We start from the raw sequence: 24882 nt of genomic DNA on the forward strand, positions 1-24882 counted from the left end.
TTCTATTTTTAACAATTTCTCTTCATTTAAATTCAATATAAGTATAAGTTTATCAATAATATATAAAAGTCTATAATAAACTCATCTTTAATTTTGTTGGATAAAAAAATTTAAATTGACTCAAACAATACACTATTCATCTAAACAAAGGGGAATTGTCAAAAATAGCAAATAAGACAAAATATTTGCAAAGCAAAATTTTAAATTCTATCAATGATAAATATTGATAGATACTGATACGTTTTTATCAGTGGCATTGATAGACAATGATCGAAGTCTATAAATTTTTATCGTTGATAGAATTTAAAATTTTACTATATTTTTTAAATATTTTAATTTATTTTACTATATTAGAAAATACTCCTTAAACAAACCAACAAAATTAATGTAAAAATAAATAAATAAAAAAAAAGCACCTTATGGGAAACTCCAATGCACCAAAAAATTGTTACATATGCATAGAGCCATCTTATTTTATTGTTAATTAGGTCTTTTTCTAGGGTCACCCCAACAGTACAGTATTTATCTCAAGAAATGAAATTAATGGAAATGAATATGACTCGAGCATGCATGTTGAAGTATTAATCTATATGATCCCATTGGAAAGGAAGAGCTTGAATAGTGTAGTGAGAATAAATAAAGTAATAGATAAGATTATGAAATTATTGAAGTAATTTATTGCAGGGTTAAGAACACTTGGAGATTGAAGCTCCACAAAAGCTGATGATCATCCAAACAATTATAAAGCTTCATACATCATGGGCTGTTCAAGATTGGAGGACGATGAACATAGCCTCCACCCCATGGGACATCATCAGAAGTTGGTCTATTTACTTTTGGTACAACCACAGCCTTCTCACCTTTTTTGTACTCCACACCCATTTTACCTAAAATCTTACGAAAACAATTTGTTAAATGATGACGTACATTATGTATTTATTATTTCAAAAGCACAATGTTATGAAATATTTGTTTCATGTTTGTTATGAAATATGTTCTAATTTTGTGGATCCAACTTTCGTATTTCAAATTAGTTATTAATTAATTTATAACGCTTTGGTCGACTATTTTATTGAATTTTAGATCGAAACTAAAAAAAGAAATGATACAGATTATACCTAAAAAAATAAAATCAAAATAACAACTTTCAATGCACGTTGTCGGGAGTTGAAGCTCCCCAATTTCGAACGGTTTCATTTACGCTTCGAGTGCTAGGATTATTCCCGACACACGATTGCGTTGTCTAGAATGATATGTTTCCGACGCCTAAATGAAATGCGTCGGGAGATCAGAACTCTTGATGCTGTATCGAGAATGATAAATTCTCGACACCTTGCATTCTCTACGTCGGGAAGTTCCTCTTCCGACGTGGTTTTCCTGACCACATCTCCAACGACCATTTAGTTGTCGGGAGAACTATTCCCAATGCCTTTTTGTATACATTCCAATGACTTGATGTGTTGGGAGATCTCCAATTTATTATAGTGTAATATTAAATTAGCCTTTGTTCATTATCGGCTCTTTTACATCAATTAGTGAATTGATGATTTAACAAAATTCAAAATGAAACTATGGAGGCATTTGGACATCCATAATGTAATGAATTTGTAGTATAATGTAATCCAAAACTCATGTTTTAATTAAACGTTTTGGGCTTGATTTTAACATCTGAACGCATTTTGTTCAACTCAACCCTCTTTTTTTCCATCGTTCTCATATTTTACGATCGCCCCAGATACCTTGTTGTGTTCATATCACCCCTCCAAACAACCACCATCTTTTTCTTACCAACTCGACTCCCATTTCTTTTAAAGAGAAGTTTATGTTTCTTGCTTGTGTAAAATAGATTTCATGATATATTCATTTATAATAATGATAAAATAATGGGAAAGAGAACTTACGAATAGGAGGTTTGTGGAGCAAAGGAATGTTGTTTGTTGCAGAAACAGTAGTAGAGGCAATGAAAAGCAAATTAGCAAAGAAAAGCAGTTTCAACATAAGGGAAATCTTCATGGGGGAGGATGCCATTTTTGAGACCATTGATAAGCTTTTCATTAAGGTAGCTGAATAGTTGGTATATTATTTATAGCCAAATTTAGTTAAAGGGTGATGAAACTCAAATGACAGTAACAAACTAAAGAAGAATTGTGGCTGTGTGGCCTACTGACTACTTACAACTTCTACTCCATATATTATTCTTTCGTTGAAATTTGAACTTAAAGAGTCAAACAAGTCGGCCATTTTAAGTGGTTCATAAACTTTGTTCTAGATTTCTCACGCCCCCACACTATTGATTTAGATTTTTATTTGGATCCATATGTATCAATTTACATCCAAGTTGTAACCATTAAAATTTAGAAAAAATTTAGGTGCATTCAACGAAAATCTGATATGTGACTATTTTGTATGTTTCTTCCTTTAAAAAAATCATTCTTAAAACTCATTTGTTTTGTAGAGAAGGGAGAGATGCACCTAATAATTGTCATTAAAGTTATAAACTAATAGTTGTACTCATTTAAAGGCTAAAATTTTTATAAATATATTAATTTTAAATTACTTTTTCTTTCTTATTTTGTTCGATTATTATCTCAAGAAACTTATAATATGAGTAAATTAAAGTCCTATTTTTTAAAAAAAAAATTATTATAAATGATAAAACTATTTAATATATTTACAGAACTCCGATAGATATTGATAGGATAAACATGGATAAAAACTATCATTAATAGAATTTCAAATTTTGTTATATTATATTTTGTAAATATTAGAGTTTATTATACTATTTTTTAAAATGCCTCCTTTTAAGTTAACGTGCATTAACTGAGGTAGTCTAAGTAGTATTGAGTAATCTTCCGAAAGATCAAAATTGTAAATCTATAAGGATGGTAATGGTTTCATACTAGAGGAAGAATCCTATTTATAGAGTTTATTACGATTGGGGCGAAAAGAAGAGAACCCAGAATACTCAATTAACCTCATTCTTCTTACATCGTTAATTCTCAAGCATATATATAAATTATTATTCAAATGTTGAGTTTACAAAATAGATTAGCGTAAAGTGAATGCATGAACGATTCTTAAAGAAAATTTTGTTTAATAATCTAAATTGATTCACTTATGTTACTTTAGCGTATAGCTAGGCTGATTTTTTTAAAGAAAAAACTTAAGCAACATGGCTAGTCAATATGTCAAGACGACAAACAGCAGCTTCAACAAAATATATTTTCTATATGTGTGATTTGCATATTTTCGTGGATTCCTTATTCTCCTGTAAATACTATTTTATTCTCTCCAAAAATATATTTCCATAGCTAGTCATATTTATATTGTGTTCTCATTCTTTTTTAGGGTCAGTTGCCTCATGTTGGAAAATGTGTACATTAAACATTTTGAGGTTAGGGTTTGTCTAACTCTCAATCATCATGAATTGATGTACTTATACTTGTCGTTGAGACTTTTGCTCTTCAAGAGCCATTGAAGAACTCGAGAAGAGGTCGGTATCGATATATATTGTATTTAGGGGAGCCTAAATGTGGTGTGAATGTGAGGGGATTTCAAACTCTCAGGGAAAACCCAAAGCATATGTAGCGAGAGTATCTCATACAAAGCTTGAAGAAGCATTTTTGTGGAAGTGGGTGGAGCTCAAACTTAGGGGGATCCTAAGTTGAAACGGTGGAAAGCAAGTTATACGAGAGTCACTAAAGAGTGAGTCTAGCTATCAAATAAGTACTTTTGTTGTAATTGCTAAACTTTTTATATAGTGAAATGAGTTTCACCGTACACTACTCCCCAGACGTAGGTAATTTTGCACCCAACTAGATTACCAATCTTTGTGTCATTATTTTCCTATTTGTTTCTACAACAACCCTATTATTGTACTTATTGTCGGCGACATTGTGCTTAACATTGGGTCCTCTATTATATCCACCTACAATTTTCTCCACTTATAAAATTAATTAATTAGGGGTTTTTCTAAAAGAAAAATGTAATAGAATAAATAAATTGATGTTTCAAACAATTCAAAGATTAAATTGATACATGTTATTAGTCCAAAGGTTTAAATGTCAAGCAACCTCTAAAGTTCAAAGGTATATGTATTTTGTTGAATGCCAAAATTTGACCATATTTGAATGGAATTTATAATTTGTTAGCTAAGCTTTATTAGTTTTTTTCCATACGACAGTTCCAATGAAACTTTTTATTTCTTTTGGGAATATAATTCAATTGTTATTATGTACAAATAAATTTGATATAATAATATTCGAAATGAAAAAGATAATAAATAATACAATTTTCCCCAGAAAAAGATCACCTTCGATACTACAGTAGCTTTGAGAAAAACAACTCTACTTTTTTCTGAGGCAACATAGCATATTATACAAATTAGATTTTGGGGTATTCCTCCTGAGCTATGCTTGATTATTGGAAGCACCATATATAATATATTCATGACATTTCCAACACATACACATGAGGGTTCTTTAACCAACTAGAATCAAAGTACACTGTATCACACATTATAAAGCTCAATAAATCAGAAGTGTATGTTATTAAACTTTGATTAAATATTATTATATCAAGACTATTGAATTTAACATCAAAAAGTGTTTGTGGCTGTAGTTAAACTCCACCAAAATCACACACAACGCCATTAAATGGCTACATCCTTATAAGGGATAATAACTGATTCATACAACTTGCGTAGATCCTCCCAAAAAAAAGACCAAAGAAGGGTAATTAAAAATAAAAACATCCCATTGTTCAAATCAAGACCTTGGCGCTCTTAGGAGGAGAGGGGAGGAGGAGAACGACGGGGAGGAGGAGGAGAATAATTTCCTCTCCAAGTGATATCCAATTGTCTAACTACTAATCTTCGATCTATCACATCATTCATCTCTCCCGTCAGCGATGGTTCACCTATTTATCAAAAACAAAAGACGTAAAAAATTTTTTGGAATCGGTTAAATCACCGATGATGCTTTGATTATACAGTGAATATTGTCATAAGGGTATTACGGAAAGAGAAAAAGACTTACGGGTCGTGCGAGCAATAAGTTCTCTCGCAGAAATGTTGTAAGCAAGAAGAAGCAAAGTAAAGAAGATAACTTTCTTCCAAGCGACCAAAGTTGTTGCAGCCATTAGTTTTGATTGTAAAAAGCTTACAAAGGAGGGTGATTGTTAGTGTAGATGTAGAGGAACTTTGATGATTGTGTGTATTTATTAACTAATTAACCCAATAAGCCAACGGGGAGGGCTTCACTTTCAAGGAAACAAATTAGAAAATTTTGGTCTCCACAGGACTTTTTGGGTCTTAGTTTAGTTCAGTCAATGAATTTGGTCGTTTATATATTTTCTCTTTTGAAAACTTACCCCTACTTTTTGTTTAAAGAATAACAATAATATAGTATACCTCCATGTCTAATTTCTTCGACCATCCATTTAAAAAAAACAATACTTAAATACATTTCAGCAACACTTTTTTTTTTAATCTTATATAATTAATTTTTTAATCATAATTTTTCATGTGCGATAAATTTTTTTTTGTTAAGAAATATCTTCAGTTTTGTTAGTATGAGTTATGAGAGGAAATGTATAAAATTGTGTGTATCTTGCATATGGAATGCATTTACTTATTATCCCTAATTAATTATCGTATTGTTTTTTTTCCAAAATTTAACATATTTATTGCATCTTAGAAAAAGTCGATAGCAAAAAGAGAGCCTAAGAAAAAAGTGTTTTTAATTAAGTTTGTTTGCGTCCTTAAGTTTAATTTCTACTTTTATCCTAAATTTTAAATTTGTTAACACGAATGTGAGTTTTTTTTTCAATTTTATTGTAGACAGTAAATTATTGGTACGAAAGAAGATTTTATGACAATTGCTTTTTAACTAGCTATTATATCTTTTTAGGTCGTCTTACAAAGACTTGAAATAATTATCACGAAAACTATTCACGATAATTTTTACATATTAGAAAAAAAATAATAATAATTAACTACGCAAGGAAATAAAAAGGGTAAAGAAAATGAATATAAAGAAAGTGGTAAGTGACTGACCCACAGATTCTTTGATTTTTGCAATTAATGGTTTTTTCTACATAGTTGAAAAGTCAAAAAATACAACCCAATGGCTTAAAGGTTGAGCTTTCCTATGTTGTTGAGATCATGCTTTCGTTATGGTTGAATAAGAAATTTTGGAACCAATCACAAATTGTCACATCATTTACTAAAATAATTATATTTGGGATTAACTAAAAATTGGTATGTGTCCCAAATTAAATTCAAAGACAAATTGGACAATTCTAATGATGTCACGTGTCTTTATTATGACAATCGGGTCAAATTAATTATTTTGGTTCAATTAAATATTATTTAATTAGGCTAAAATTCAATTGAGCCGAAAAATAAGCTTAATTTAGTCTAAAATAAAATATGACCCAAAAATCCATGTGATTGAGCCCATGGGTATGTATGGTCCATGGACCAGAACAGGCTCAAGTCCATAAAAGCCCACCAGTATAGAGGAAGGGATAGTTGCAAATGTAGCAATTATATTCAAAATAATTAAGTATGTAGCAACATTTTAAAAAAATTGCAAATATAGCAAAATCTGTCAAAACCTATCAATGATAGGAGTCTATCACCGATAGACCAACATTTGCTACATGGTCTATCACTGATAAAACACAAGAGTCTATCAACGATAGAAGTGTATCACCGATAGATTTTGCTATTTTTGCAATTTTTTTAAAATATTGCTACATACTTAATAATTATTCTAAAAATTGCTATCCATTATAATTACCCATAGAGGAATTCTCTTCATTTGTGGGGTTGAAAATTTTTGACTCCATAAGGTCTAGAGAGGATTTTCCCAAGAGATAGAAGTCTCATCAACTCCTGAAGTCAACCAACCTTGAAGATCAAAGTTCTTTGAAGATACAAACTTTCTTCCAAGACTTCAACTTCAAGAACACCCTCCAACTTTAAGAACACCCTCAAAGATTGAAGCTTCTTTGAAGATACAAGCTTTCTTCCAAGTCTTCAACTTCAAGAACACTTTCGAAGATTAAAGCTCCTTTGAAGATCCAAGCTTTCTTCCAAGTCTTCAACTTCAAGAACACCCTCGAAGATTGAAGCTTCTTCGAATATACAAACTTTCTTCTAAGACTCCAACTTCAAGAACATCACGTGCTTCGCCTCCTCAAATCAAGCGTAAGCATCCAGACGAGAGAGAATTAGAGGATCAAATTCTAGAGATCGAACCACATCGCATCAAATCAACATAAATACAACATCAACACAAGTTCAACTCCACGAATCAAATTTCTTCGGAAATCTCGTGTGAACAGTTATATATCTTGTTGAGATAAAATTAAAGAGTCAATCTCAGTATTAAATTAATATGTCTATTAATTAATTTAAAAATATTAGTTAGATTAATTGTAATTAGATTAGTTTTCATTAACTTTTTAATTAATTTTTAGAAAAATTTACATCAAATTATTTTAAATTAATTAACTGGAAATTAGTATAAAAAATGAAAATGAGAAAACACAACGGTAAAAAGGCAAAATATTTAAACCTATTATACACCAAATTAAAACACTAAAAATTAATTAAGAGGTGAAATAAAAATTAAATTCAAAACATTTAGGTGAAATTATTTTAAAAGCTATGAATTGAGTAGAAGATAGATTCAAAGATTAGAGACACATTATAAAACTCAACTTAAATTTTACTTCAAATTTGAAGTAGTAATGAATTTTGAATTTAATTACATTTGAAAAGTGTCAATGAGAGTATATTGATAATGTATTTAATAAATACAAAAACATCTATTTTACAGAGGTATTCACAGTTTGAGTTTCGAAACCAAATCGAACTGAAAAGTTCGATTGTGGACTTATTCCAAACTAACTCACTGCACCAACTCCTTGCTCCAAACTAAACTAAACCAGACAGTACATATATATTTGGTTCTATTTATCTTCAGTTTTTATATAATATATCATGTTTATATTGTTATATTTCTAAAAATATATATAATATGCATAATCAAAGACAAACATCATTTCTCAAGCACAACTATCTTTGATTATATTCTCATGCATCTCATGTTGAAGAAATTGGTACAAAGGAAAGAAACACTCGATTAGAAGAAATAAACTTTTATTAAGAAAATTTACAAACCGACACACTTTCGAAAAAAACATTCATTTTTACTCTCAAAACACTCTCTCACTTTCATTCAAAGTTTCTCTCTAACTCTCTTACTTCCTTTATTTCTCTTTTTGCTTACTTTATGCTTATTTACCTTGGTTTAGAAATGAAGATACAACCATTATTTATAGGTGTGAGATCCTTAGAGATATTTATATCCTTATCTTAGAATTCCTCGACCTAGGATATTTCTAATTTTTTTACTTTGAGATATTTATTTACATCATTCACCATAGTTTTAGGGAAATCTAATTTACATATTTATGTCATACTGTAAATATTTAAATAACCTTCTAGAATAGTTAATGTTGTCTTCTACTTCAACATTTTGCTAGCCAACTCTCTGCAAAACAAAGAAGTGGAATTGAATTAAGATGTGAACAAACGTAGCTTAAAGTCGCAATGGATAACTAATATTTAACGTGCAAGAATTTGTATAATCAATTATCTTTAGGTATGAGATTTTCGATCTTCACCAGCTAACTATATATACTCATGTTGACGATTTGGTGTGTAGTTCTTAAATGTTTGATATGAACATACTCCCACACTCATTATTATTACTCATCTATATTAAACTTGAATCAAAGCAGTCAATAACACATAGTTTTCAGTTCCATTTACATAAAAGAACCATCTTTATTACATCAGAATTCTTGAAAACTTTGATCACACACAATTGAATTAATTGACATTATTAAAGGAATTATAGATAACCCCAAATGCACTTGTGCCCCTGGCTCCACCCAAAGTCACACTACACCATTAAACGTCACAAACCTTAAAGAAAATTAGGAAGTTCATACAACAATCTGCCATTATTCACGTTGACGATTTTGCCTTACTGATGATTAGGGAGGGAGACAACGACGAGGATAACATGAACGACCAGGGCGAGGAATACGAAAATAAGGAGGGGGCGGAGGAGGACGATTAGGAGGAGGAGGAGAATAATTTCCTCTCCAAGAGATATCCAACTGTCGAGCTGTTAGTTTCCGACCCATTTCACCATTAGTCTCCACCGCCACCATTTCACCTAAAGGGAAAGAAAACAAGTCAAACATAGGGCTTATGAATTAATTCAAACATAGGGCAACGTAGCCCTCCACATATATATCTATAATCGTTAAATCACCCAACATGCTGGATCATACCAATAGACGTAATATAATTATCGTCATTTGTATTCCGCAGATTGTCTCTACATCTAATTTTCTAGAAAAACATTAGAGAAAACAAAGACTTACGGGTTGTTCGAGCCAAAACCCCGGTCGAAAAGTTGAAAGCAACAAGGAGGAGCAAAGAGAAGAAGACCAAAAATCTTGGTGTAGCCATTAATTCTCGGTGGAGAGATGTGCTAAAATATGTGTATATATATTAAGTAACAAAACCAAATTATAAACAGGTGAGGAGGGGCTTCATTTTCAAGATAAATAGAAAATAAAGAAGACTTTTTGGGATTGTTCTACGAACTTGCCACTTTGAACATGTCAATTGTTACATATTTTAAACAAGACTTTATGTGGAAACAGCTCATCTAAGAGAGCATATATGGGGGAAAATAATATAGGAAAAAAAAAATTGCTGTCAAGTTGAAAGCTTCTCGAGATGGGCGAATTACCCTCACATCTTACATGGTTTTCACCTGGGAGAGCATACATGGAGGAGTTGAAATTGTACCCTTGATTTGAGGAAGCACTTCAACTTGTCCGTTTGATTTGAGGAAGTAAAGTTGCATGATGATTTTGAAGTGTGGTCAACTTCAAGAGTTAGGAAAGCCTATAGAGAATTATCTCTATCCTAATTTTATGAATTCCTGCATACCTTTTCCCTTATGTTTAAGGAGATTTAGTTATCCCATTTTAAAAGTAATCGAATTAGACTTAGAGTTGATTATCATTATTTTTTTCAAAAGTCTTATCCACACGGCACAACAATATGATCGACATTTAGTTCTAACACTATCTTGATCAACCCCAAAGTAATTAAGTTTATTATGATTTCAAGTGAGCAGAAAAAGGGAGAGAAACTTGAACACATTGAGGATAATGCAAAGGTTGAAGTACATAAGAGAGATTAAACTTACGAAAGGGAGGAGCCAATACGGAAGAGTAAAAGAGAAGCAAAGAAAAGAAAAGCAAGAACTTAAACACAAGGAAAATCTTGAGGGATGCCATAATTTTAAACAAGCCACAATCCATCTGAATATGTCTAATCTTATTTACTGGAATAGGGGCAAATTAGATATATAAAGATATGGTCTGTGTACTAATGGAACTGAGGTTAAAGATATGTTTGGAACAGTTAAAATTAATGTTTACGAGTCAAACAAGTGTTTGCCAAATTTTCCATTCATCTTTGATAGTTTGGGACATGACAGTCAAAATGATAAATGGCTTTTAGGTAAGCCTTCATTTTCTACATATTTTCTCTGTCTTTTCTAATAACTTCTTCAACCTCATTCTCTCTAATTTGCACTCTAGAAGTTATAACAAATAGCATGATTAGGAAATTAATCCCAAAAAAATTTGTAAATATAGTAATGAACTTGTAAAAGTTTTTAGAATTTCAAGGTGTTTTTAGAATTCCAAGTTTACCTGTCACTACAATTGTTTCCACCAGTGAACTAATATTCATCGATAGTGTTTGTACTAGATGGAATTTTATGCAACTGGTCCAAAGATTAATAATAAATTTCTGGAAGATGTAGCTTGCTTCTAATGTCGTTTTGTTCTCTTAAATTTCATTAAAAAGAATTGCAAATCAACAATATATTTAACTAAATTTCAAACTAAAACTATATACAGATTAGATAAAATGGAAAAGTGATTGTCCAAACCCACATGGAACAACCTCAAATCATTCCAACCCAATCAATTTAGCCTCACTTGGGCTTGACCATCAGCACTCCATTACATATTCAATCCAAAAACTTCAAATTCTTTTTGTGTGGGACTAAACCAAATTGATGACATTTGGTTTCATTTATCCAACCTAACAGTGGTGCTTTGGGCCAAATTTAATCAATGGGAGAGCCAATGTTGTACTCCAAATTGCTACAACTTTTGATGTTACGCTTGAATTACAAGATTTTGTACATTGAGAACATAAATGTAACTGGATATAGGCAGAATGATTTAACATATACATACACAATACACACCAACTTCTGCGATCGCATTCACTGGTTGGATTTGCACACAAACTCTGAGCAAATAGCTTAACACTCCATCTAAACAAACGGAAGCAAATGGGATGTTAGTTCAATGTTTGAGAGAACGGTGGTTTATGAAGCAATTTTTCAATGAGGAAGCTTTATGACTTGTTCATTCAGATGACCAATGAAGGTGTAAAGTTTAAGTTCTCCTTCATCTTAAAAAAAAGTAGACCTTTATTTTGACAATCATGATCCCACGCTATTTCATCGACCTTATTTATAGTGATTATGACAAGACCGACTGTGATGAATTGCTAAAACAGCATTACTTTTGGTCAAAAACATGGATATGACAAGCTAAATAAGAAAAAACAATTGCTTCCACAGAAATAAGAAAGAAATAAAAAAGGACTAAAACCTTGTACAGCTACGAGGATCACTTGTTTTGCTTGGCGGTAACTGTTCTCTGAACGGTGGAAACACCATCTACAAATTTGGTTCGGAAAAGTACATTGGCATTGTTAAACATGCCTTCTTTGAGTGAAACCACGATAAACTGTGAGATAAATGAAATGAAAAGGATAAGCTACCATGATATTGTCTAGTTCACGCATTTATTAATACGGATCATTTTGTTTCAATGCTGCTGAGAGTCATCCCATCTTAAATCTCACAATTTTATTATTCTATGGGTAATAAACCTACAAGCTTTTATTCGGAAGTCTAACCGTATGGTAAACATATTTCAAGAAAAATAAAAAATAAAATTAGTATCAAGAAAATGAAAGAAACCTGGGAATGTGGGAAGTGAGCCTTAATCATCCTCCCAATGTTCTGTGTATGGCTTAGATCAAGAGCTGCATCAACCTGAAAATGAGGTTGCACATTAATTTGATGAGGACTAGATGTCAATTAAATTTGAGTAAACCAAACTATAACAAGAGAGATGCAAGTGAACAAATTTTTACCATGCAAATATTAATACAGGACATCTCGAACATTTTAGCACAAATTAAGGAAAGGACTTTCAACAATACCCATCGACACAAATTCATGAGGTCATTGAAGGTAGCTAATCCCTTTCATTACGGATTACTATCATGGATGGTTACTTTTTTTGGTTGACAGGAGTGCACGGACCAACTAAGGCTAAAGAAAGATTGTCCTCCTAGGAAGAGTTGTATGACCTATCACACCCCTGTAATGACCACTTGATTATAGGGGGAGATTTAAACATGTCGAGATGGTCTTATGAGAAATCTAATGGACGTCCATGCATGTCATTACCAGCAAAGAAAGCTAATGACGGGTGAACAGTCTATTACAGCCACTTTCTTTAACATAAACATGTGGATACTATCACTGAAGAAACATCAAGAGCAATATTCTTATCTTCCAATTAGCCCAGTGATTTCGACCAAAACTCATCGAACAATATATCCCGACACTTTCCAGCTGTGCTACTAAATAAAAAATAAATAAAACATTGGTATTGGCATTATCAGATTGGTTCCACCCATTCCTTCTAACTGTCCATGGCATGGAGTTGTTCCCTTCGATAACCCCTTTCCTTTTTTCTTACCCTTTTGAGACTTAAGACTAGAAGGGCACCAGGGTGAGATATTTAACATGTGTGCACCCATTCCCAAACCCCAAGAAAGAAGAGGGGACAAAAGGGAGGAGAGGAAAAGACACAAAACTCAAATTAAAATCCTAATACATACACCCATCTTTATGCATCCTTTTTCACCATTCACACTAAAAAAAAAAATTATTAAAATATTTCAAAAAAGGAATAAAAAGAATTTGTCACATGTTAAATTATAATTGGATAGTTTGGTGGGATGTAAAAAAATAGGTGCTACCAGGAATTCACCCAAGTATTTTTCAGGAAAGGTGTTAAGTTAAACAAAGGCATAAATCATCCAGTAAGTAAACTGGATGAGCTAGTCTACATCAAATTTGCAAACCAAGATCTGAAATAAATGACATAATATCTTGATCAAATTTTAAAGTCAAGAAAATTGAACAAACCTCATCCAATATATAAAGTGGAGCTGGTTTGAAGAGAAGCAATGCCAAAATTAGAGAAAGTGCCAACAAAGATCGTTGACCTCCACTTAATTCTGATAACGACTGCTTCCAAACACCACCAAATGCCACCCGAACTTCCAGACCATCCAAAAAGCTGCAACCTTCAGGAGGTTCTAATTTAGCTGTGGTCCCAGGTAGTAATGTAGAAAAGATGGAACCAAAGTCACTGCATAAAGATCAAATAAGATGCTCAGTTCACTCGTTAAAGTGAAGTACAATGGGAGAAAATAGACATGAATGCACCAAAGTAAGGTGGCACATGATTTACACAAAATCACCTGTTAACTTTGACCCACGTAACTTTCAGAGTTTCCTTTTTTTTCTCATCTAGTTCTTCAATCACCTTCTTTATTTTGGACTTGTCTTTCTAAAAAGTAGAGTTGAGTTAGTAAAACGAAGACAAGAAAATGTATGCATGATTGAGGAAACTAACCTCGATAATGTTTTTCTTTGACATCAAATCATTGTACTCATCCTCCGCTTTCTCAAACATTGCCATTACCTTCTTGTTCACCCTTTTCTCAAGGCTTCATATGTAAAGAGAAGATTTGAGAAGAGTAAGGGTAGGATGGTAATGATCTTAGCATAATCTTCTAAAGTATACAACAATCAATTAAGAGGGGTATTGCATAACTACTAAATAACCTCCGATACGCCTAAAAATTTTAGAACAGCCATTTGAAATAATTTAATAGTTAAAAGTCAAAGTTCTAAGCCATAGCCACTCACCTGGATTGTTGAGCCTCCAATGTTTTAAGTTTCTCCATAGCTTTAAGAGGATCGTGTGATTCAAAATCGTAATCAGTTCCACTTTTTCCAAATAATTGTTTCTCAGATGTAATCCATGCATGTTTTTCAACCAATTTGTCCACTCGAACCGAACAATCTTTCTTTTCCATCTCCAATCGTTTTGCTTCATTTTCCATTTTCTTCCTCTCAATACTCATTTCACTAAGTTTGTTTTGAAGTTCCTGTTGCTCTTTAACAATGCAACTGATCTGGGAATCACATTCCTTCATCTTCAAACGAATTGTGTTGAGCTCAGATTGAGCATGATCATTATTACTTTTTATAGAAAATACCTATAATTGTGAAAATCAGGTAAAAATAGTCAATAATTGCTCTACTACTTGAATGAGCTAAAGTTTTTTCTTTTACCTTGGCCCTCTGTTCTTCTATTTCCAAGGTTAGATTGTTAACTTGTGTTTTCAAAGCAACTAATTCTGCCTCTAATGATGCCTTCTCTTGTATAACAGCTTCCATTTTCATGACTAGCTTCTCCCTTTCATTTTCATGCCCCTACAAGCGGGTAAAACTAGTTGTTAAAAGGATTACAGGTTAGACACCATGTTGATAGATCAATGGCATAACTGTTGTTAACTTATTAGAATATGTGTTTAGCGATAAAGTATCATAGAGTCGCCAGAAGAATAGAATTAAATGGTGGGTGGCTTTGCCCATAACAACTTCATATTACATAGGCCTCAACTCTTGCAAGGAGCATATGAAGTAAAAGAGGAAGATGTACATACTTCCCTCTGAATATTTGGGTTCTTCTAAATGTTTATTCAGTTTTTGTAACTTGTCTCATCACTGGTGAAAGTTTGTAAATGTGACTTGACCAAGTGGATGCAAAAGTTTCAATATCGTCATGTTTGAAAGGAATACGTATGAGAGGCATGTATTCCACATGATATTTTTCTTAAGTGGAATTGTAATTTCTACTAAATTTGTTTACCTTTAAATCCTTTAAACATGACTGCAGCTTAGATTTTGTTGTCTTAATCTTTTGCTCGAGATTTTTTAGCCTTCCTTCCCGATTATTGTCATGTTCTTTGATTGATTTTTCAAGCAATGAAACGGCATTTACACGATCTTTATACTCAAGTTCCTTTCCTTTAGCAGCAGCCTTTGATTCTTCAAGATCCTGCTCAATCCTCTTCACCAATTCACCAAGCTTAAACGAAACCAAGAGAACATAATGAAAAAAAGAAACAAATTGAGTTCAATAAGCAGACTCAAGCATCAAATAATAATCTAAACATAAATCCTAAGTTCCTAACATTAAACTTATCTAAGAGTTCACAAGCGATAAAACCTTATGATGCACATTTTCTTCTGCTCTTGTCTGAAATAATGAAAGATCGTGCATTTTGAGCTCTAATTTTGTCTTTAAGTCAGCAAACTTTTTTTGGAGTGGAAGGATATCCGAAATCTGAAATATGAAACAATAAATTAAAAACAAATAAACATAAGAATTTTGAAATGGGTAGCTGTCTAGAACGCTCTTCAACTTTCTAAAAGCATCCGGCCACAAAGAAGTAAAATAGTTTTATATATCCGGGAGTATTAAAAAAGTTGTGCAACCTTCAACACGTAATAGACATATAACTTGACAATATAATAACAAACTTGAATATTGAATTATTTTCCCCTGTTACGAAGACCAAATTTGACAAAAAAAAAATTAAAACAAATATCACATTATAAAGGAAGACAGATGTTGGTTACATCAACATAAACAGAATAAGTTTAATGGGTTATTTTCGAAGTTCGAAGATGAAAGTTTCCATTGTTTGATAGAAGGATTTCCCTATATCTTATTTGTTAAATAATATGTAAATTTGTGTATGGTATAGTTGCATTTGAATGAAAATATTAATCATTTATCGTTTAATTGTTTTGTAGATGACTTTTCCATTTTTTATTTATCTTTTATCTTTTAATTCCATCAGTTACAATTTCTCTTGTGTTATATTTACCTATTATTGGGTCTTTTTCAAAAGAGAAAAATAATGTTTCTCCAAAAAACAACATAATACAACATTGCCAATATTATATCATACTTCAACTTGTCAAAATTTTCACTAATTGAAGCTTGCCAAAATTAACCTAGAACTTGTATAACTGCTTACAACATGACTTCTGAACAATGCTTGCCAAACCTTTCCACCTTGCCTCCAAATTCAAATTAGCAACATCAACAGCTATCAGTTTATCTCGACACTATATATGTCATGTCATGCAGTATGAATATATATAGAGAGAGAGAGAGATTGAGAGAGAAGAAAAGGGCAAGATAGAGAAAAATCAAGCATTCTGTATTTGCTTGTTACATTAAGGAATTCCTCATTTTGTGTATCATGTAATAAAGCCAGGTATAACCTATTGACGTTATTAATTTTAAAACCAATAAATGGTATAAACTACAACCAATTAACTTCAGAAATATATTGCAGAAATCTCTTAATAACTGGTATATTTATATTTCTCACTTTTCATAAGAATGGAGAGAAACTGTACAGCCTACCTTTGCTTCAATGTCAGATAATTTTTTCTGATGTGTGGAAAGTTCGGCTTCCATCCCAGCCAAATCATGAAGTTGTCTCAACAATTGGCCACCACCCCTGTCAAGAAAGATAGTTGCTTAATATCTAACAAGTTGAGTTCAAATTTTGAAAGCATTTTAGATTCTTAGAAATGAAAGCTTGAAGGTAAATATGCTATTATCATTCAACATATTCCCATGTCAAGCCATAAGGTGTTCCTCGAACCTAATCAAAAAATTTTAAGTATAAAAAAGAAACACCAGTTTGTTTGCATATCCATAATAATATTTGGTGCTCATACTATATCTTGAGATATAAACAAGAGTTTTGAGGTATACTTGCGACTTCCTCCAGTCAATAGACCACTCGGCTGAAAAATGTCACCTTCAAGTGTAACACTAGGGGTGTGAATTTCTCTATTAAAAGCAACCTGGAGATTAATAAATGCCAAAAGTCTACAATAAGAAAACTAATTGTGGACTCTAAGAACACATTATTTCTCTCAGCAGAAACACTGAATTAGCATACCTCTTTTGCAGCATTAATATTTTTGCAAACAAAGGTTGAACCGAAAACATACTCCATTGCACTCTACAATTTCCACCAATTTGCAGAAACATGTTATTTACATTGAGAAAACAAAAGTTACCTAAACAACCAAAAAAGAAGCCAATTGCTACCAGTCCATTCATGCTTGTCATGCTATAAAAAAAAAGTTTCTAGTACAAACTTGAAATGACAATCACTATTGCATACAACCACAACCAGGTAGCTAAATCAAACTCAACTGCATAAATTTCTCTATATTTTCCAAAACCTATTATGTAAGCTTTCCTTAAATATAAGATCTCACAAGCAAAGAAAAGCCAATATATGCCAACAACTAAAGCCTAAACCATGGCGAGCATGATGAAGTCTCATCCAACAAAAAAGTAAATTACAAGGATACCTCCAATTCTTCGTCATACCCAACTAAAGAAAGTGCAAGTTTGGCATTCTCCTTCCCAACCTAACAAGGCAACGATAAAAAAAATATAATTATCTGAGTAGACAAACTTAAGATGACAACAAACTGTGAGAGAACATAGTTAAGTAACCAACCAATTTGGTAGCAGCGTGTTGAATTCTAGAGGGAACGGGATGGGATTGTATCTTGTTTAATGGTATAATTGTTACTCTCCTCTGGAGATCACCATTCTGAAGCAACTGCTTTCCAGTATTTTCATCATCTACAACTATATTAAACATTTTTCCACCGGCAGTGACCTGCATATTCACTTAGTTTGAGAGCACATATTCAAGTAGATATACGTCAAGTCAATTGCAAAATTTATAACAAGCTACCTCTAAGGCGGTCATTGCAGAACTATCCTTTACTTTGATAAGTTTTGCAACTACTCCTTTGACCTTTGACCGATCAAAATTTCGTACAGGGTCACGGTATTTGAATTCAACGGAAGCTAATTGTGCTGAAAGGTTGCGTATCTCATCTTTCAACTTTTGTACTCTCTCCAATTCAAATGCACGTTCCTACAAAAAGAAATACGTTAACAGGATAATCAATCCAATCAATATAGAATCATTAATTAGTTAGTACAGAGAATAAAAGAAATAGCACTTACCTTTTGTAAAGCTTCTAACTGACCCTCTTTATATGGGAGAGACTCCAATGCAAACTTGACATTTTCTACATCTTTTTTTTTAGCACTTAACTCATTCTCTACGAAAATAGCTTCTTCACGCTTCGACAATAATTGCTTAGTTTTCTCCTCAAGTTCCTTTTCCCAATGGCTTATTTTTGTTTTCAATTGTTTTAGTTCTGTTTCAGCACTTCCAACAGCTACCTTAGCATCGCCTAGTTGATCTTCAAGACATTTCTCCTCATCTCCACTTCCCTTGCCAGCTAAAACTCCCTGTACAAGTTTGTTAAAAAGAAGAGGAAAGGAAAGAAGGGAAAAATATACACCTATATGTCAAATGCAGTTTGTGATTGAGATATTTTGCAAGAAATGAAGTGTCAATAGTGCAATCGACACATGTACCCATTAGTTACCTGGTATTCTTTCTCATAATCTTCCACGTCCTTAGACAGCTTTTCAACTGATTTTCTTAGATCAGCAGCTCCTTCTTCAGCCTTTTTGACAGCAGAAGCTCTCTCTTCCACAGAGTTCATTAAATCTTTTATATCATTAACCATCTATCAAAACCAACATTAGAAATTAGAATAAGGCCAAAGATGTGAAATTTTATATGGACCAAAGATAACTATATAGGCATTTCTATCGGGTTCATAAGTTTGGTCATGCATACAAAATTATGTTTGAGATTGTAAGCTAGAAACCTTATCCGCATTTTTCTTTTCACCCTTCAGAGTGTCTTCTTTATTCTCCAATATAGTCGTTTCCCTAATCAGGTCTTCAGATAGCCTATCGACTTTCTCTGTCAAAGTTTTTACTTCACCACCCATACTAGCTTCCTTTTCAGCAGTCAAAGTTGTGATTTTTGTCTCCAAATCTTTGATTTCCAACTGCATCCTTTCTGTGCCATCATCAATTTCAGAAACATTTGCCTTCATTTGCTCTACCTGACTAGCTGCATTATCCCTTACGTTCTTAGCTTGCACGTATTCATAAGCTATGCAAAACCTCTTAAGCCTATCTAAGTCAGCATTGCCATTAGACCATTGCATGTACTGTATTCGTTCTTTCCTCAACTTCTCTAGAGCAGGCAGTATCTCCTGGTCAAGAAGATTATTGATCTCGTCTACCTTATTTTGCTTCTTGTCAAGTGTTTTCAGAGCAGCCTCTTTTTTAGTCTCGTACATTCTTGTCCCAGCAGCTTCTTCAAGCATAGATAAAATCTCTGGCGGTTTCATATTTAAAACTTTGGTAATGCGGCCTTGCATAATCAGAAAGTGTGGATTATTAACGTTAAGCTGCACTGAGTGGAAAAGATTTTGAACTTGACTAGGCTGCGCAAGCTTCCCATTGATCAAATACTTGTTCCTCCCTCCAACCACAATCTGTACAATGTGCTAAATTAGCTTCAAACATCAAATTTGATAATTTGACAAAAGAAGACCCATTGATTGAGGAAAAGTTCACGTTTTTCTCTTTACTTTCTAGATATACATAAACTAAAGATGTATGTCATGGTGTAGAGGATAGCAAACACATTTTTCTCTTTGAGCTAAGGTATCGTCCATGCTATCCTCTAACCCAAAACGTGAAAATGTTACCCACCTGACACGTGATTGTCAAAAAAAAAAACTTCCATTCCCTTAAAACAATATTGCACGAAATAGAATTCAACTTTCAAGATTCTGATGTCCAAGTGTAATGCTTCCTAAGGTTTGAATTGTTAAAAGCATTGGGATGTGCCTTCAAATCAGAACGCAAATGGATAAACTCAAAGAGAAAATCTAAAACTTGGAAGAGTCTAAGATATTGTATGTGAAGCAAAGCCCCGTAGGATGACAATGGGATGGCAGCAGCAGCGACAAACTAATCTAACAGAAGAAAAGAAAATAAATGAAATAAAATAAAATAAGAGAGAGAGAGACCCAACTATCAACTAGTTTAAAACCACAACTTGAATGTGCAAGTTATATATTAGATTGACCAGGAATGTTTATACATTTCTATGAATGTTGTACAAATTACTTTTTCTTTTCTTTTTGTGTTCAAACAACAAGTAGGTGGAAAACGAATCATCAACATTTTGGAACAGTATTTGGTTTCTTATCCACTTAATTGGCAAATTTTGTACAAGTTACTAATAACTGTAATTTTCCACACAGCTTACGTAGTTAGTGAGAAATTCTAATGGGAAATATGAACAGCAGCACTTATGCAACAAATAATCAAGACGCTGTTTCAAATCCCACTACTAAACTTAGACAATAGTAATGGAAAATTAACAAGCCAAAGTAATAACATGCCATATAATTGTAAGTAAAAACAAAAATGACCAATTTATCTAGAATGGATGAAAGTCAACACAGAATAAAGAACAGCTACAGATTTACAAAACCTGTCTTGTGACTGTAATCTCCTGATGATCCTCATACCCAAGTGGACTCCGATTCCTCTCAGAATTATCAAACACAACGGAGACAGTTGCTTTGGTAATACCCGCTTGCCCCTGCTTGTACACTAGCTCTTGAAGATTCGAAGCACGAACCTGCTGCAAATTGGTAATTCCAAGAACAAAGCAAATAGAATCTAAAATGTTAGACTTTCCAGAACCGTTGAGACCAGTAATTGCATTGAAATGAGGATCAAAACCCGGAACAACGGTCCTCGTGGCGTAGGATTTGAACCCCTCCAGACAGATTTCCTTGATGTGCATCGTTCCCAAAAATGCTTGGAAAGCTACCGCCGAATGACCACCCCGAGCCCTAACACAGATTGTTAGAAGGGGAGGTGTAGTGAATCGGGTTTCGGAAATCGAAACCCAAGAAGTGTGGATTTTTCAGAGAGTATGTTTGTGGGAAATTTTGGAAGTGAAGAAATGTTTGAAGATTTGTCCGTAGAAGAGAAGAGAACACGAGAAGGCGGGAAATTGCTCCTTCTTCTTCTTTCTTAGTTCTTTTCAAAATAAAAATAATTAACAATTAAAAATAAAATTTCTAATGAATTTGGGCTTTCATTCGACTATGGGCCCTGGCCTGTATTCATGTTGGGTCCATTCAAGGCCTAGCATTGATGCATAAATAAAAGTGAAAAATATATGATTATTAGGTTAGGTATCAATTTTATGAATAATAATTTAGGATATAGCAACCTTCTAAAACTTCGTAAATATAGCAAAGTCTTTTAATAATAGACTTCTATCGTTGATGAACTCTTATGGTTTATCATCATCAGTGATAAACTCCTATCATTATCTTGAATCTAATTGTTATATTTTAACTATCTCATATCCTTTTTTGTATCTGTTCACACGAGATTTCTGGAGAAATGTAATTTGTGGAATTGAAATTTATATATTGATTCATATGGTGTTGTGGATCCAATCTCTAATATTTACTCATTTGATGTTTTATCTCAAATACAAATTAAGACTTAAACTTTTTTATGTTTGATATTTAGGAAGTTGTGGTTGTTGAGCTTCAAGGAATTCAAGAAAAGTTTAATCTTTAAAGTTTTCAATCTTTCAGAAGACGAAGATTTCAAGATTGGTAAGAACTTGCACATTTTTGGAGCTTCAGTTCTTTTTCAATTAAAGATGCCCAAATGAATGACAAAGTCTATTTCTTTGGCCCCATTTTTTCAGCAAGAGCATGAACTGGGTTGAATATGAGAAAACTTGATTACCCAAATCCAATCAAATTATAATTAACAAATTTGCTGTGATAACATAGTACGATTTAATTGGTCAATTTTCTTTGTTCAATAGTATTGTTTTGGTATAGTTCAAATATTTAAAAAATTAATTAAAAATAATTGTATATTATAAATTGAGTTAAGTTATAATTTAGTCTCTAATGGTTTATAATCAAAACTTAATCCGTGTAAGTTGTTAAAACATACCTAATCTGCACGACACATATTGTTTTTAGGATCAAATCAAATCATTTATAAAGAGTATTTATTGTATATGAGATTTTATCAAACTATAAGGACTAAGTTCTAACTTTTTAAATCATAGGAACTAATTCTCATTTTCTCTGTAGCTTTTGTAAAGTCCAAATCATAAAAAAATTACGTAACTTAACCCAAAAATCATTTTTTTTAAAAAAAAATAGCCAAAACCGAAATTCACTAAAATTGATGATATTTTTAAGGGTTAGTATGTGAAGCTAAAATGTATTCTTAATTACTATAAATCTACAGAGTATTGGAATGAGAAATAAATTCTAATGAAACATTAATGTGATACTTGAATTTACATGAATTTATAAAAAATCTCTTAACAGAAATAATAAAGTGGACTGACGTTGACCAAAACATACCATTTAAGATCACTATCTCCGGCATTAAAGTTGATAAAAAAGGATGATTTGGTAGATAGAGACTTGATTTATCATAATTTGTTTTTAAAAAGTGAATGAATAAAAGAAAATATTTGTAAAATAAAAGAAGAGTTGTTTTTGAGATTATTGGAAATATTATATATTGTGGTTTAGAAATGGCATGGTCGGTTATGGAGTGATGCATAGCCAAATGAATCCACAAGAAAAATAAAAACAAACAAAAAGAAAAGGAAAAAACAATGAGTGGATGAAAGAGGAAGATGATAAGTTATTTAATTGGAATCAAACTTGGAAAGGATCAACACAACACAACACAACACACACATTGCCACCGACGATGGTAGGGTCAACCCTAAACCCAATCCCTATACTTCCTTCATATATATATATATATATATATATATATATAGAAAGAGAGAGAGGATAAAAACAATTTCATGTGCTGGAATTTGTCATTTCGTGAGATCTATAATGAGATTTGTGTAAATATTATGCAATTTTTAATTGTCATTTTAAAACTACTTGTAAAAATTTTTGCAGAAAAACTTAGCACAACAAAGTGTGGGACTTTTTGTCATTTTGTGACATTAATTTCATATTTTACTCATTTTTTAAATGACATCCACGAGATACCCTCACTAATAATTTGTTTCTCTTGATTTTCATGTGATACTTGTGAAAATGGTAAACAAATCATAATTCTTATTTGAATATAGAGAATAAAGGGAAATTAATTTAAGATCATAAATTAGATTTGCATAAAGGGAAATTAATTTTTAAGAGCATAAAGGGAAACTTTTGCTGACAAATTAGATTTGCATAAATTTCCTATATGATTTATACTCTCTTGTTTGAATATAGAGAAATTAATTTCACTAAATGTAGACATTAGTTTGCGTAAACGAAGTCACGTTTACGCATGAAAAAAAATGTAATTTACTTTCAAAAGAATTCGAGTTCATCGATTCAAGCAAAATCTGCGTCACTCGGTTGACCCGGTGCTGTTTGAAATCCAAGAAAATTCCTCACACCAAATTGAAATTGAAATTGCAAAAGAGAAAGAGATTTTATACACATTCTGAAGCTTTCTAAACAATAGAAGTATATACAGAAATCACAATTTCTAATTACAAAATCCTGGCTCAGAAAATTCCGATGAATGAGCATCGAGATCGAGCGAAGCACAAGAAAAAGGATCGAAGATCATTAAATGGATATGAACATTTCATTCGATCTACAAAGAGGAAAAATTAAAAGAGAATGAAGAGAGTTAGAATTTGAAAGAGCAAACGATTCTCAAGAACTCAAAGCAATTGAATGGTTCTAGCTTTCTTCTGCTTCTCTTTCTCAGAGCTTTCTTGGCGGATTCTGTTTCGATGAATCGGACTGTTTCTTCGGTGTAAACTCCATCCCATGCGTACTCTTTCATATCATCCTTACCGAAGAAAACGTCTCCGCCGCGCTCGCTCTCGCCCCCGCCGCCGCCCCCGAATTCGAAGGGAAGGATATCTCTGGCCATCGGGGAGTAGCCTTTTGGAGAAATGGAACCTTTGGAGGTCTACTTTGTTGTTTAATAGTTGCATTTATATAGGGAGATAAATATAAATAAATAAGTTTTTTCTTTTTCTTTTTTCTTTTTTGATGGGAAAAGAAAATTAATAATAATTTCTATAGGGTTTAGATAAGGATAAAAATTAGTTTGGTGGGGAAATCTTTTTAATTAGAATGTTAATATTTTAATGGTTATGATTAATGGAGCCTTCCTGAATTTACTGAATCATTGGTTATTTAAATTCAAAGTTTAGTTAGTTTCGATCTTACTTTTAACTACTTTTTTACAAATTTTCTTTTTTTTATTATTTAAATTTTGGAAAGGTAAAACAAAAGTCAACCAAAATTCTTTTTTCTAAAAACAATTTTAACTTTTTTTTACCCCATTGTTATTAATTTAATAAATAATTTATTATTTTTAAAAATAAATCTAAATTTATAATTAGAGATAGAAGTGAGCAGAAAAGTAAAAAAGGCAAGACCAGTTGTGAACAAATTTAAAATTCTAGATTAAAGTTTTATTTAAATTACATAAATAGAGATTTTAACCACA

At 32.2% G+C, this 24882-nt stretch overlaps 1 protein-coding gene and 2 long non-coding RNA genes across 3 annotated transcripts; all 3 read right to left on the reverse strand.

Annotated features, from left to right (window-relative positions):
• Window positions 1-654: 654 nt before the first annotated feature.
• LOC127150018 (uncharacterized) lies at window positions 655-2150 on the reverse strand. Its single transcript, XR_007821938.1, has 2 exons — window positions 1902-2150; window positions 655-887 (listed from the first exon to the last, which is right to left on the reverse strand). It is a non-coding gene; the product is annotated as an uncharacterized LOC127150018 (long non-coding RNA).
• A 2395-nt stretch (window positions 2151-4545) lies between these two features.
• On the reverse strand, window positions 4546-5318 carry LOC103483976 (uncharacterized). The gene is made up of 2 exons (XR_536649.3): window positions 5037-5318; window positions 4546-4917 (listed from the first exon to the last, which is right to left on the reverse strand). It is a non-coding gene; the product is annotated as an uncharacterized LOC103483976 (long non-coding RNA).
• A 5656-nt stretch (window positions 5319-10974) lies between these two features.
• LOC103483977 (structural maintenance of chromosomes protein 2-1-like) lies at window positions 10975-21369 on the reverse strand. Its single transcript, XM_008440860.3, has 20 exons — window positions 20834-21369; window positions 19143-19823; window positions 18855-18998; window positions 18424-18714; window positions 18146-18331; window positions 17903-18067; window positions 17751-17810; window positions 17330-17392; window positions 17140-17231; window positions 16783-16879; window positions 15571-15687; window positions 15211-15429; window positions 14631-14771; window positions 14202-14554; window positions 13906-13999; window positions 13751-13839; window positions 13413-13638; window positions 12171-12245; window positions 11797-11934; window positions 10975-11453 (listed from the first exon to the last, which is right to left on the reverse strand). The coding sequence occupies exons 1-19, from the start codon at window positions 21149-21151 to the stop codon at window positions 11815-11817; spliced, it is 3531 nt and encodes a 1176-aa protein (XP_008439082.2). The 5' UTR covers window positions 21152-21369; the 3' UTR covers window positions 10975-11453; window positions 11797-11814.
• Window positions 21370-24882: the final 3513 nt, after the last annotated feature.

Source organism: Cucumis melo, chromosome 6, assembly GCF_025177605.1.
Source record: "Cucumis melo cultivar AY chromosome 6, USDA_Cmelo_AY_1.0, whole genome shotgun sequence".
NCBI classification, from domain to species: domain Eukaryota; kingdom Viridiplantae; phylum Streptophyta; class Magnoliopsida; order Cucurbitales; family Cucurbitaceae; genus Cucumis; species Cucumis melo.